The following is a 13,849-nucleotide window of genomic DNA, read 5'->3' as shown; positions in this document are numbered from 1 at the left end:
TGTTTGGTAGGCCTATATGTTGGTGTGCACATTTTTAAGGATTGTTTTTCAGATGACTGGTTAGAGAGAAACTGGTTCAGAATCTACCAAAGTATCACTTTATAGCTCTATGTATAGAGGAATGTGTTGAGTGTGGCTTGAATGTGTGATTCACCACACTTTTGCCAGTGGGTCCTATTTTTGGTCAGCAGCTCCGTTGGGTATAAGCTGTGCAAACAGCACTAGTTGGTGTGGATGGCTCACTCACTCGTGCTTTGGTTCATGACTCCCTTGGCACCTGTTTTGATATACTGAAATACTCTAGTCAGTAACTACTTTAATAGGAAATTGCACTTGAAAAGAACAATGTTAATCTCGTTTATCACTACATTTCTATGCAATAAATGTAAACTGTGTCAGGATTGTTTTGCATAGAGGATCTATTTTGATATTTATAAAAAAGATCAATTTGACATCTTACTGCTTTGTATGCAGTTTGTCTGGATGCAATGTTGTGATTGTTCAAATTCTTTATTTTGTTGTTATTCCCCTCCAGTCTTGGCTGATTTATGAACATGTATTAGCAGAACGCTTGTTTTAATCCAAATCTGGTTTGAGTTTTACTTTGTTTAAGGAACATGTTCCCAATCGCTTAAATAAATGTTTATATTTTGCTTCTTTTGGTGACCCTATAAAAGGTAGTCATACACTTTACTCATCGTTAGAAATAAGGGCTTTCCTGCCTAATCTCAAATCAAGTGGTTTTCAGGACACAAATCACCATGTCTGTCATAACCAAGGAAAAGCCTTTATTGAAACAATACTGCATGAAATTAAACTAAAATGTACAGCGAAGTACTTTAACTAAAAAGGCTTTATTATAAACCAGGAATAGGTTTGGTTCCATTTAATCTTTATACCGTTCCCTCTACTTTGCTAACCACACCCTTCCCCCACACGACATCCATCTTGTGCAAGTGAGCCTTGAAGGACTTGGAGAATGTGCTCTTGACGATATGCATCGGGACAGACTTGCCACTGAGGTAAACCTTGTTCAGGCACTCTGGGAGCCAGGACTCTGAGCTCGGTGGCTTACCTACTCTCTCTGTCAAAGTGGCAGCATAGGAGAAAATGTAGCCCGTCATGAATGCGTCAAACCCTGCCCGGTGGGTACCTCCCTCCAGCTTCTTCCTCTTGGACTCTTCTTTCTTCTCTGCATCTGGTGTGGCCAGAGGCTGTGGCTCTGACACTCCATTTCTTTCCACCTCTTTGTCTGTCTTCATTTCCTCATCTGCAGACACAGCCTGTGGCTCTCTGACTCCGTTGCCTTCCTCCACCTTAGTCTTCATCTTCTCATCGGTCTCTGGCATCTGTGCCCCATCTACCAGCTCTGTGAGAGGGGGAGGTTTGGTGTCTTTGTCAGGGATCACCTGGTCCTGCTTTAGCTCCATATGGGGCTCCTTGCTCTTGGGGGCACCTTCAACTTTCCCTTGAGAAGAGTTCTTTCTTTTCCTCTTCCGTTTCTTTTTCTTTTCCTTTTCATCGTGCTGGATGATGAGGTCAGTGTCATGTGACAAGGGACACTGTGACCCATTGGGGCACCAACCATAAGCCTGGCAAATACAGAAAATACAAGCTAAGTGGTAAACATGGTAGTGATTACTGCATTACCATTATGAAAATGGTATATTAAATACCCCAGTGCTGATTATCCTGGCACAGACATTTTAGGGATCCTTTAAAACAGAACCTGGTTTATGAGAAGTGATGTACTACTACTTACAGAGAAGCGCTGGCAGACATTGAGAAGTCCATCTGGGCTAAACCCAGCTAGACAGGGCCTATAGTCCACATAGTTGCTCAGGGGCACTGAGTATTTGCAGAACTCCAGGAACAGATGGCGTCCACCACCACCAGCCTCAATCGACTTGCTGTTGTCCAGTTTGCTGTGAAAAAAATGACCACAAATAACTTAAACTACCTCTTGAAATGTGGCACATATATAGTGCATTGGGAAAGTATTCAGACCCCTTGACCTTTTCCACATTTTGTTAGGTTACTCTTCATTTTACCCATGATCCTGACTAGTCTCCCAGTCCCTGCCACTGAAAAACATTCCCACAGCATGATGCTGCCACCACCATGCTTCACCATAGGGATGGTGCCTGGTTCCTCCAGACGTGACGCTTGTCATTCAGGCCAGAGTTCAATCTTGGTTTCATCAGACCAGAGAATCTTGTTTCTCATGGTCAGGTGCCTTTTTGCAAACTAAGCGGGCTGTCATGTGCCTTTTTAAGGAGTGGCTTCCGTCTGGCCAGTCAACCTTAAAGGCCTGATTGGTTGAGTGCTGTAGAAATGGTTGTCCTTCTGGAAGGTTTTCCCATCTCCACAGAGGAACTCTAGAGCTCCGTCAGAGTGGCAATCGGGTTCATGGTCGACCCCTCAGAACAAGGCCCTTCTCCCCGATTGCTCAGTTTGGCTGGGCGGCCAGCTCTAGGAAGAGTCTTGGGAGTTTCCAAACTTATTCCATTTAAGAATGATGGAGGCCACTGTGTTCTTGGGGACCTTCAATGCTGCAGAAATGTTTTGTTACCCTTCCTCAGATCTGTGCCTCGACACAATCCTGTGTCTGAGCTCTATGGACAATTCCTTTGACATCATGGCTTGGTTTTGCTCTGACATGCACTGTCAAATCAAATTTTGTCACATGTACTAAATACAAGCAGTGTAGACCTTACAGTGGAACCTTATATAGTCGGGTGTGTGCCTTTCCATATCATGTCCAATCAACTGAATTTACCAAAAGGTAGACTCCAAGTTGTAGAAACGTGTCAAGAATAATCAATGGAAACACACGAGCTCAATTTCAAATTTCATAGCAAAGGATCTGAATGTTTATGGAAATAAGATATCTGTTCTTAATACAGTTGCAAACATTTCTAAAAACCTGTTTTCACTTTGTCATTATGGGATATTATGTGTAGATTGATCAGGAAAACATTTAATTTAATCCATTCTAGAATAAGGCTGTAACGTAACAAAATGTGGAAGAAGTCAAGGGGTCGGGAATACTTTCAGAATGCACTGTACTTATCAAAATGTTGTGGCAAACAGCACTGATATACTACCACAGCTTTACGGTCAGATTGAATTTAGGCCTTAGTCTATCAGATCAAGCGTTAACTGGCAATAGCAGACACCTGCATAGCGGATGTTTTGACGTTGTCAGAGGTGGAACTGCATTGGCTCAGTCAAAATCAGTGAGCAGCTGCTCTTGCAGCCATTGTCTCAAAGCCACACCCGGCCTACTCCCGTTAGAAGTTCAGCATGGGAAAGTATAGGCTATATAGAAATAATTACAATCTAATTGAAAAATCAGTAAATAATACAGATTTCTATCAGCCTAATCTAGGTGTATATTACATATCAAGTTCCAGCATTCAAACTTGTAAACAAGGCTGCATGGGGATTTTTGTTAATGCGACTACGTGCAGCCAATTGCAGTGTCCGCTTTAGGTATTATGCCGGGAGCCACTTGTGGATTTGTGTGCTCCAACGCATTTTCACTTCCGACATGTCAAAACAATCGCTATGCGGATGTGATTGAATTGAGCCCGGAATATATGAGTATTTACTATACTAACCACTTCTTGTAGGCATACTCGAGGTAAGAGGCAGCAAAGCGCAGCTCATACTCTGTAGCGTACTTGGTGTCATAGATCCCAGCAGGGAACATCTGGGACAAGTCAGCAGTGAACGTGCCTAGTTTATCTGGCAGTTGGGCATAGAAGCACTGATAAAGGAACACCATGTCAATCAAGCCATTATGCAGCACCAAAGGCTTGCGAGCCCGTAGGAGTTCCACAAACAGCATCCTCATGTTCATTCCATGGGCATCCACTCTCTGGATACAAGAAAGGAATAGAACACTGGATCACTTCACCACTTGAAGGTAACAATTAGGAATAGTCCACAAAATAAATGCTGTGGCCTAGTATCGTTTAAACGTGTGCATTTGTCTCTGTGGATCTGAGCGATTAACAACAAGATCTTGATCTCACCCTGTCATTGCCCCTGAGATAAGGGACACCTTCAGCATATTGTTTGTTGAAGTCAAATCCATGTTGCACCAGGAACTGCACGGACTGTGGTTCAATTACGTACTCCTCACTGCAGAGCAATGTCAGGTTGTACACCTGCACAAGGTACGTATCATCATCATCCTGGAGAGAGATAAGACATCAATTAATGTCAAACTGTACATTTAGCTTTCTGAATGTCAATGTGCAAAGGAGACCTTTACCTTGTTTTCAAGTTTCTTATAACAAGCAAACCCAAGGGAGAGAATGGAGCGTGTGCGAGCTGCATTGCATATGGCTTTGTAACGGTCCTCTATGCATCTTAAAATAAAAACAGAGATAGATCCAATGCATCACTTGATTGAGATACCATCGTGAAAGTACAATACATAATGAGAAATCCAGATTAAATTTAAATTAATAAAACAGCCATACTCACTCTGCCAGCAAAGCTTTTCTATTTCCAAGGCCACTCAATTCCTGAAACAAAACATGCAGACAGAATTACATTATTAGTGTCAACAGACCTACATAACGGTTGTTGGGCCCATATAATTACATATAGAAGACCATGTACGTAGCTAGCTATTTTTTTCGACTAAACTCGCTGTAACTTACCGTATCCAGTGCAATGAAGGAGGCCGTCTTGATTGCAAGGACCATAGCAGGCCACAGTTCTTTGAAATTATCATTCTGCACATCAATAACAGGGACTACCATGGAGGATGTCATAGCTACCTGGTAAATATTTGCGCACAACCAAAATGTTCGACGTCTGTATTCTAACGTTAGCTAGATAGCTAAGCTAATGTTAGCTGAAGACAGTGGGATCGAGTGACTAGACTTATTGAATGGCCGGGGAGCTCATTGCATGGTGTTTTCGGTTGTCCAATGAAAGCGTTCTGTTCACTAGTATGCGATATTCTTCACGTTATCCCAGTTGGAAAGATCCAAATTCATGGGGGAAATGAAGCGTAGCTTAAAACTGCAAATATTCTAAAGTGGTCTGAATAGGCCCTCTCAGATTTTCCGTCAACACACAAAGGACCCCAGTACGCGAGGACCGTTTTTTTGGAAAATATTTGTTTTTACCTTTCTGTAATCACTTAATTTTCAATATGAGGACAATTTCGACTAATAATAGTGTTTTTTCTTAGTCACCATAATTCTTATTTTAATGCGTGAGATATTGTATTTACTTCTCTTGAAAAAACATTTGAAGCAGGCAGTTACTTGGATAACGCATACCGGTGACGCCAGCAAACAACCGTTGGGGCAAATGCGCCATTTTGGCTCAAACAGTCGGAATTTACTTTCTTTGCAATTTAATATTTTTTCGGCATCGCTTAATCTTTTTGTTAATGGTTGGGATGAGATCATGTTTCACCACATTCTGTATTTGGTGTTTTGTTTCCTATGAGAACAAGTGTAACGTTCTGGTAGCATTAGCCTCACCAAGCTACATGCTAGTTAGCTGTGTCGTTCGATTGCATTGCCAACAACACTGGCTGATGGTTAGCTTGCTAGCTATATTTAGCTGTTTTGACTTGTTAGCTCGCTAGATATGGGTGGGTGCTCCGCTCCAAATTGCTCAAACTCAACAACAATTGGGAAGCAACTGTTTCGTTTTCCAAAAGAGCCTATACGTAAGAAGAAATGGCTTGTAAACTGCCGGCGTAATTTTTTACCAACTCCACATTCCAGACTGTGTCAGGCAAGTTTTTTATGGGTGGCTAACATTAATGGCTGGCTAGCTAGGTCCATCAGTGAACAGTTTCCTAACTCCAAATTAGGACAAAACATGTTGACAAGTTTGCCAACACATTTAATATCATAACGTTATTAGTTGATTTTAGTGCAATATAATGCACCAAGAGAAAATACATCGATATGTATGTAGCCAGCTAACGTTAATCATACAGCTATGTCTTCTCGCAGGACCATTTTGAGCTGAGTCAGTTTGAAGAAATCGCCAGGTCGCCAGCAGGGGGAAAGAAGCTGAAACCAAATGCCGTCCCCACTCTTTTCAATGTGCGAGATCCACCTTTTCCCGTAACCCCACAGATAGTGCTACCACTCAAGCCAGAGCCAGGTAACTTAACTTTTTATTTATTTCGAAATCACATTAACAAAAGTGAAATTAAATATTGATAGATTACCAGATAGCACACAATTTGTCAGATAGAAGCCTAATGCAAATGTTGGTCCTGTTGATCTAACACACAACTGTTCATTCCTGATCGTAACAGTGGATCAAATGACTGAGTCAAATGTGTTGTTAATGCTCTGTCTATCTAGTGGAGAGGGATCTCAATGTGGGGGATCATGGCTACGCACGAAGGAAAACAACTCTGGGCATGGAGGAAGATGATGCTGATGAACTACACAAGGCAGAGGAACGTCCCTGCATCCATTGTCAACATTACAGAACACTGCTGGAACAAGAAATGCAACACACAGCCAGATTACAGAAAGAGGTGTGGTGGTAGCTCCTTTTTCTCAACAATTTCAAACTATTGCCTCATTAGATAAAACAACTTTCTCCATTCAAACTTTTTCATTGGAAGTTTATTGTTATGAGCAATTATGCAATGGACCCTTCAGTCTTTTAGTTATTAGAATGATTTTACAGGTAAGAACAACACAGTTTTGTGAAAATCTTTGAAAAGACAACACTTCAACATGTATGTTCTCTTCTTTTGTGTAGGTAGAGGAAATGAAAAAGCGGATGTTCAGACTGGACAGAATAGAGAGGGGCCTCCAGACATTTCTGTATGAAGACCAGATCCGCGCCCTGACACTGACCAAGCGTTCCCGGAGAGCTGTGTGGTCCCACGAGACAGTGCTGAAGGCCCGTAAGATCCGATGTGCGGTCGGTGGCAAGGGTTATGAATTCCTCCGGGAGTTAGGCTACCCCCTGCCATCTTATAGAACTTTATGCAACCGCCTGGATAACAAAATCATGGTGACGACAGCCATGGGGTGTGATGAGCTGGCAGAGCTAGGTCTAGGAATCATATCCACATGTGATAGTCCAGAGGGAGATGGGGACAATGATGAGGCTTTCATTGGAGTGATCTCATGAAAGAGATGTTTTATTTATTTATTTCAATGTGTTTCATTTTGGAAGAATGCAATGCAAAATTACAGGACAATAGAGCAAAGACTGACTGTATGACAGCTAGTAGGCCTATGTGGTGGAGAAAATATGGAAGCGTATGCACAATGGGAGATGTGTGTGTTAATGCAGTGGTGTCAAACATACGGCCCGGGGGGGTTTGAGGAAAAATAAGTATATATTTTTTAAATAGTTGGGGGGAACAAACTCCATATACTTTAAAATGACTAAAACCAATTTTAAATTATTATAAAGGACCTTTACATTCATACAGTTTTATGACTGTCTAGCTCGCTAATAAAAAACAAACAAATTAAAGCTAGATAATTAGGGAGCATTGACAATTCCAAAAATGATGGATTGAGGACAATGTTAGCAAATTTTGACGCTATATCAACTTTTCAGTGCGGCCCACCAGGCCATGATGAAGACCGGATGTGGCTCCCAGGACAAAATGAGAAACCAAGTCCAAAACCAAGAACATGTTTTGAAGGGGTACTTCAGGACACAGAGACAAACTTATGGATACCATTTGTATATCTGACTCTGGGGAAGTAGATAAAGGGCCTCATTGCTTTAAAGGGGTACTTCAGGACACAGAGACAAACTTATGGATACCATTTATATATCTGACTCTGGGGAAGTAGATAAAGGGCCTCATTGCTTTAAAGGGGTACTTCAGGACACAGAGACAAACTTATGGATACCATTTATATATCTGACTCTGGGGAAGTAGATAAAGGGCCTCATTGCTTTAAAGGGGTACTTCAGGATTTTGACATTCTTGGTTTTGGACTTGGTTTCACAAGTGGTTTTCAGAATAGTTTACTTCTGCTAAAGAATTAGGTGTTTATTTTGGGTAGGAAACAACCTCCATCAAAACAATAAAGAGCAGCAGTCATCTGCCTAATGCTTTTCAGCTGCAATATCAAGCCACCTTTCTGTGCTCAATATGGGGCCATAATTCAGAAGCTAATCATTTGCTGTACTGCAGATGGCCTTTAATTTTATTGCTGAGAATGTTTTGACAAATACTAAGGAAGAGCAGAATTCTAACCACTGTTTGCAGAGTTTTTATTTGCCCCCCCCCCACTTATGTTAAGTGGACAAATTGGAGGAGTAGGTTGTATTTTGTCATGGGAATCAGTTTAGCTGCATTTGGAAACTGCAGTGCCGTGTACAGCCTTTGGAGAACTGTGTTGCCTGCATTGTATACTAGCTGCGTCCCCTGAACTCAGGCTGAATAACCTGAGGCTTATTTTGTTACAATCACTAATGGGATATTTGCTAGAAAGCAGAACCTCTTGGTGGGAGGTTTGTAGACAACATACTAAAAGGGCACACGAGTATACTCTGATTGATTGATCAAAACAACGGTACTGTAGAAGAAGAATAAATAAATATTTTAAGTAGGCTGCTTGTGGCTTTAATTCTTTGGGGTGTTGAAGTATTCACATTTATCACTACAATAAAGGGTGAAACATTATTTTGCACAGGAGACAATACCTTACTCATAGTACTGTGATTAGATTCTATGAAACTGATTCATGTTACAGGAACTACAGTGCATTTGGAAAGTATTCAGACTCCTTAACTTTTTACACATTTTGTTACGTTACAGCCTTGTTCTAAAATGGATAAAATATAACATTTTCCTCATCAATACCCCATAATGACAAAGCGAAAACAGGTTTTTAAAAATGTTTGCTAATCTATAAAAAAATAATCAAAATACCTTATTTACAAGTATTCAGACCCTTTGCAATGAGACTTGAAAGCTTAAAAACAGCAGTGTAACACTCGGTTAGTTGTGTCGAGCAGAAGAGAGCCTCAACTAGGTCAGTCCAGTTATGTCATTCAGTCGTTTATTTTAATTGCATACTGTACTTAGCAGAGACTATAGCTATTTTCCTTGCTAGAGATGCATTTGAAGATTTGCAATGAGAATCAAATCTGAAAATGAGCTTCTGACATTGCCCTCTCTCTCCTGGAACTCTTTTTAGGTGAGGTTGGGAGAAGATGATGCAGGGTCTCTTTACTCTGAGGCTGTGTGCTGCTCTGCCAGGGCTCCTATGGGCATCGCCTCTGTTAGTAGAAGGGGACAATGATGCCTCCAAGATCTGTAAGCCGGCACCGCGAAACACTGCTAGTATATCGCTCTCCAACCAAGGTGCAGGGATTGAGGAGCAAAAACCCTGATGAAGGCTTAGGGCCGAAATGCCTTGGTTTTTACTTCAAACAATAAAGAAGCACATTTATCAACTTCCACTGTCCTCCAAGAGTTGCTGAATAACCTCTTCACTTCAATACGACAGGTAAGAGCCATCACAGAGGGGTCCTTCTGTGGGACAGCCCAAGTCCAAGTACTGTCATGTTATTTCTCAGAATTATAAATGTTCCATGAATAAGGAATGGGCTTGTATTGATTGAAGGCAACATGTCAGCACTAATCTAAAGCTTACCACTGCTCTTTGACTTCAATGGCATGAAGTATCTGTCAGGTTTAAATGAGATATTTTCTATCTACAGAGATCTTTGTAATTGGTGTGACACCTCATTCATGTAGCCATGGATCTCTCTCCTCTCGCTGACAGATGTGGGAGACTGACGTGCCACATAGTCCTGCCCTACAGCTTCCTCCACTACCCCTATATAGATGCAGCTGTCAGAGCCACTTACAACAAGCGCATCTATGGCAACTGCACCATGATTGAAAGCACACTTCTAAAGGGAATCGCAGACATTTCATTTCTGTTTGGTTCGTCATTAGAAAACGCTACTGTCTGCTGTAGTGTCCCCATTGGAATAGAATGTCTGGAACACCCCTTCCTATAATGGGAACTGATTCTGAATAATAATGAGATCGCTCTGTGGCTCTCCCAGGTGATGTCTTTTTAGCTCGTACATATTTTGTTAACTTTAGTGTGTTCTATTGTTATGCAGGAATCCAAATGGAGTTACTCAGCTGGGTGGAACAGCAGACAGCGAAATTAGTCTCTGAGCAGCGCAGGAATGGCTGTTAACAAGACAGACAGTACAGTGTCAGATTGAAGTCGCTACTGTCAGCAACCCAGTTCCAGATGTTGTCTGAGGGGGGTGGTAACATGCCAAACATACATCACCAGCAGCATCATCAGCACCACAACCCTGGGTCAGACACAGATAAACAGGACTCCAATTAACATCATCTGTGTCGTTGCTGAGACGAGAAACAGTTAGTTAGCATGGTGGTGGGGGCTTGTGTCAGTGACTTGACTGTCTGATAAATAGTTTTGTATGAATTCATTTCGATTTTGTCTGTGCCTGTCAATTGTATCTGATAAAGTAAACGTGTACAGTAAACTGGAGTAATTTGGCCCTTGGAATACAGTATGTCTTCCCTACATGTAGTCGGGTGACATGTTCTACTCTCTGCTATGAAGTCTGCAGGGCAAACCTTACTGAGGTGTCTGTAGACAGATGCTGTGTTGAGGAAAACGGGACTGACAGTCACTGAACCCATGCAGGGCAGGGTGCTGGACTTCAGGGTAGACTTAGGCATCCAAAATGTAGGTTCCAGGTTCCTGGTTGTTACATGGTCAGATACTGGTTATTCACAAGCATGTAGCTTAAACCTACTATGTTCTATATAACTCATCTAAATGCACAATTAAAAGTATGATTATGATGATGTATGAATGTAATCCAAATAAGTTCAATATGTGTTATGTTCCAATGTTCATAAAGGGTGGACTTATTTGGTTTGTCTTCAGTTACTGTCAGTGGATACAGTGAGGAAACCGAATATGACCACATCACCAGCATAAAGTGACATAAGACAGGCACCAAGTACAGACAGTGGGGAGGGGGCAGCCAGAAGTAGGGAATTCTAAATGCTGTTTGAGGAAATGGGTTTAGTCTGACCTCAAACGGAGGAACAACTCAGCTGCTCTATTACTGATGTGCCAGAGAAGAGAGGTTGGTGACCTGCATTCCCGGTTGAATGAGTCTTACCTTGCTCCTACTGATCTGTGAGCCATAGATTATAAATTAGCAGCAGGGCTACATCTCACTGTCAGTAGTGTTTCACCTTTATGTCAACTAATGAATTTCCCAAATAATAGGACAATATTACTGCCTAGGCCTATATCTAATCTATTCACCATTCTTTAAAACCCTTAATTTTTTTTCACGTTAAATAACCGCTCACAAGTGGGCATGGCATTAAATAGATAGGCTAAAACACTGCGCAGCAGATGGATTACTTTACTGCCGTGCGGGGTGATGGTACGCGATAACTCAGGTCAGATATCATTGTCAACACTGGGAGAATGGCGCGCTGGACGGCAGACAAATTCAACAATCTCCATGCCATGGTTCGGTGGTCTGCGACCTTCAGATCAGCCATTTGTGCAAACCGGTCGATGAGTGCAGGCTACGAAGTACGTTCTATTCAGTTTGCACCGGAATATAGACTATTAGAGCCTATTATAAATAACTGTCGTATGACAAAATCGTTTGTCATTTCTAAAGTTGTGTTCATTTTAACACGAATGCCCCTCTAGTCTAGACACTAGTGGTATAGCCAAGGGAAATGCCTTCATCATCACCACTATTTATGCCAACAACACCTTGTTATTTGATATAGGGCTGTGTTACTCTTCTGTGAAAGAAATCTTCAAAGAAAGTGTATGTTAAATCTTTTGTAGGAGACAGGGAATTAAAACAGAAATGGCTGGAGGTTGAATAAGTGTGGTTGTGTAAGGGATTTTCTAAATCCTCCTGAAGCAAGAAGCTAAACCTACTTTAGCTTATCCAGCCGGCCAACTGACTTGAGTTGACTATCAACAAAACGGCTGCCATGCTTCAGTGGATCTGGTATAAGTAGCTGTCGGGTATTTCTGTGCAGGTTTTACAATTGTGTCCCATTCCATAATTTGCCAATCTGACGTTAGATGGCAGTACTGTCCTGTGCATAGACATTTCCATATGAGGAATGGTATATGAGTGGTGAAATGGGGTAAACTTCTAGGAGTTATTTATTGTAGTTTCATTAATCAGGGTTGACTTTATATAATGTAAATTGGTAACTGAATATAACTAATCACATAATGCATTTTTGCAGCGTTTAGGTATGGCCACAACATGGCAGAAAATCCAACTGTTCTACCAATGGTTGCTAGAGAATAGAGATAACTAAGTCTTCTTCTGTGCTTCTAAAACCAGACACAGAGTTCACTGAAGATCTCAGTACAATACCAATTTCTTAGACCATAGTAATGCTGTCTCTATGTCCTTCACCTGTGCCAATCACCTGCATCTTCATGTGCTACCTGCTCCTCATAGGGGTGGGCCCCAAGCTGATGGCTCAGACAGCCAGTCAACCTCAGCCTGTGCTCATCGTTTACAACTTTGCCATGGTCTGCATGTCTGCCTGCATGTTCTATGAGGTATGGAAACAGGGGAACGCATGGACAACTTGTAGCTATTTTACCCATCTTGGATGCTTTAGATCTATTGTACACAGTACCTATCTAAATCCTTGTTATGTCTAAATATGTGATGATGATGATGATGATTAGCTATTTCTCTACCTGTAAACGTATAGTATTTTAACATATTTTTCTTCCTTTTTTTATTTTATAATTGGATTGTTTATTTATTCACAGGGTCACAAATAATATTATAAATCAAATCTCATTTTAATGGTCACATACACATGGTTAGCAGATGTTGTTGCGAGTGTAGTGAAATGCTTGGGCTTCTAGTTCCGACGGTGCAGTAATATCTAACAAGTAATCTAACAATTCCATAACAATGACCTAATACACACAAATCTAAGTAAAGGGATGTAATAAGAATATAGACATACATATATGGATGAGCGATGGCCGAGCGGCATAGGCAAGATGCAGTAGATGTGATAAAATACAATATATACATATGAGATGAGTAATGCAAGATATGTAAACATTATTAAAGTGACTAGTGATCCATTTATTAAAGTGGCCAATGATTTCAAGTCTATGTAGGCAGCAGCCTCTCTGTGTTAGTGATGGCTGTTTAACAGTCATTTTATAGCTTCTTGTTCAACAGTTGCAACAAGGTTACTTAATATTGCTGCCTACGGCATGGTGTTTAAATGTTTTGGCAATGTTTTCCACAGAAACTGCTCAGAAAAGTAGCCTATAATTAGCTTTGTACTGTGCCCTTCGCCAATGAATCGCGTAATTGAAATCATACCTGTACTATGGATTGTTCATTTCTCACCCTCTTCCCAGGGAACAGTCTTATCTTGATGCTCAGGACATAAAAGTCTTCTTTATTTGTGTTGTTGTTGAGAAAATATGTATTTGTTCAGTAATTCTTTGGTTTGGGGGGAGGTTACAGGTACATTATCCAATTAAAATATGTTTATAAAACATGTACCCGTAGGCTTTAACTCAAAAGAAAAACATATGTTCTTTCTTCCTCAGTTCACAGCGTCATCCTGGTTGGCAAACTATAGTTTATTATGTCAGCCTGTGGACTACAGCACCAGTTCAGTTCTCGACTAGCCTACCTGGTTAAATAAAGGTGAAATAAATAAAAAATGTAATGCGGGCAACAAAGTCTGTCTCATATCATCCACTGCAATGCATTGCAATTGCCTTGATAGACATATCTAAATGATTTCGAACCTAAAACTACTGCT

At 41.1% G+C, this 13,849-nt stretch overlaps 2 protein-coding genes across 2 annotated transcripts; one reads left to right on the top strand and one right to left on the bottom strand.

The window, feature by feature from the left end:
* Window positions 1-766: 766 nt before the first annotated feature.
* On the bottom strand, window positions 767-5,111 carry LOC112226932 (target of EGR1 protein 1). Its single transcript, XM_024391615.2, has 7 exons — window positions 4,677-5,111; window positions 4,498-4,538; window positions 4,283-4,379; window positions 4,041-4,202; window positions 3,624-3,883; window positions 1,763-1,925; window positions 767-1,592 (listed from the first exon to the last, which is right to left on the bottom strand). Exons 1-7 carry the CDS (start codon window positions 4,788-4,790, stop codon window positions 894-896), a joined length of 1,536 nt encoding a protein of 511 aa, XP_024247383.1. The 5' UTR covers window positions 4,791-5,111; the 3' UTR covers window positions 767-893.
* Window positions 5,112-5,235: 124 nt separating this feature from the next.
* LOC112226933 (THAP domain-containing protein 1) lies at window positions 5,236-8,590 on the top strand. Its single transcript, XM_024391617.2, has 4 exons — window positions 5,236-5,772; window positions 5,997-6,150; window positions 6,357-6,535; window positions 6,766-8,590. The coding sequence occupies exons 1-4, from the start codon at window positions 5,623-5,625 to the stop codon at window positions 7,141-7,143; spliced, it is 861 nt and encodes a 286-aa protein (XP_024247385.1). The 5' UTR covers window positions 5,236-5,622; the 3' UTR covers window positions 7,144-8,590.
* Window positions 8,591-13,849: the final 5,259 nt, after the last annotated feature.

The sequence above is a fragment of the Oncorhynchus tshawytscha genome, linkage group LG28 (genome assembly GCF_018296145.1).
Source record: "Oncorhynchus tshawytscha isolate Ot180627B linkage group LG28, Otsh_v2.0, whole genome shotgun sequence".
In the NCBI taxonomy this organism is placed as follows: Eukaryota; Metazoa; Chordata; class Actinopteri; order Salmoniformes; family Salmonidae; genus Oncorhynchus; species Oncorhynchus tshawytscha.
Note: the sequence above shows the minus strand (reverse complement) of the source record. Positions and strands in the feature narration are given on the sequence as shown.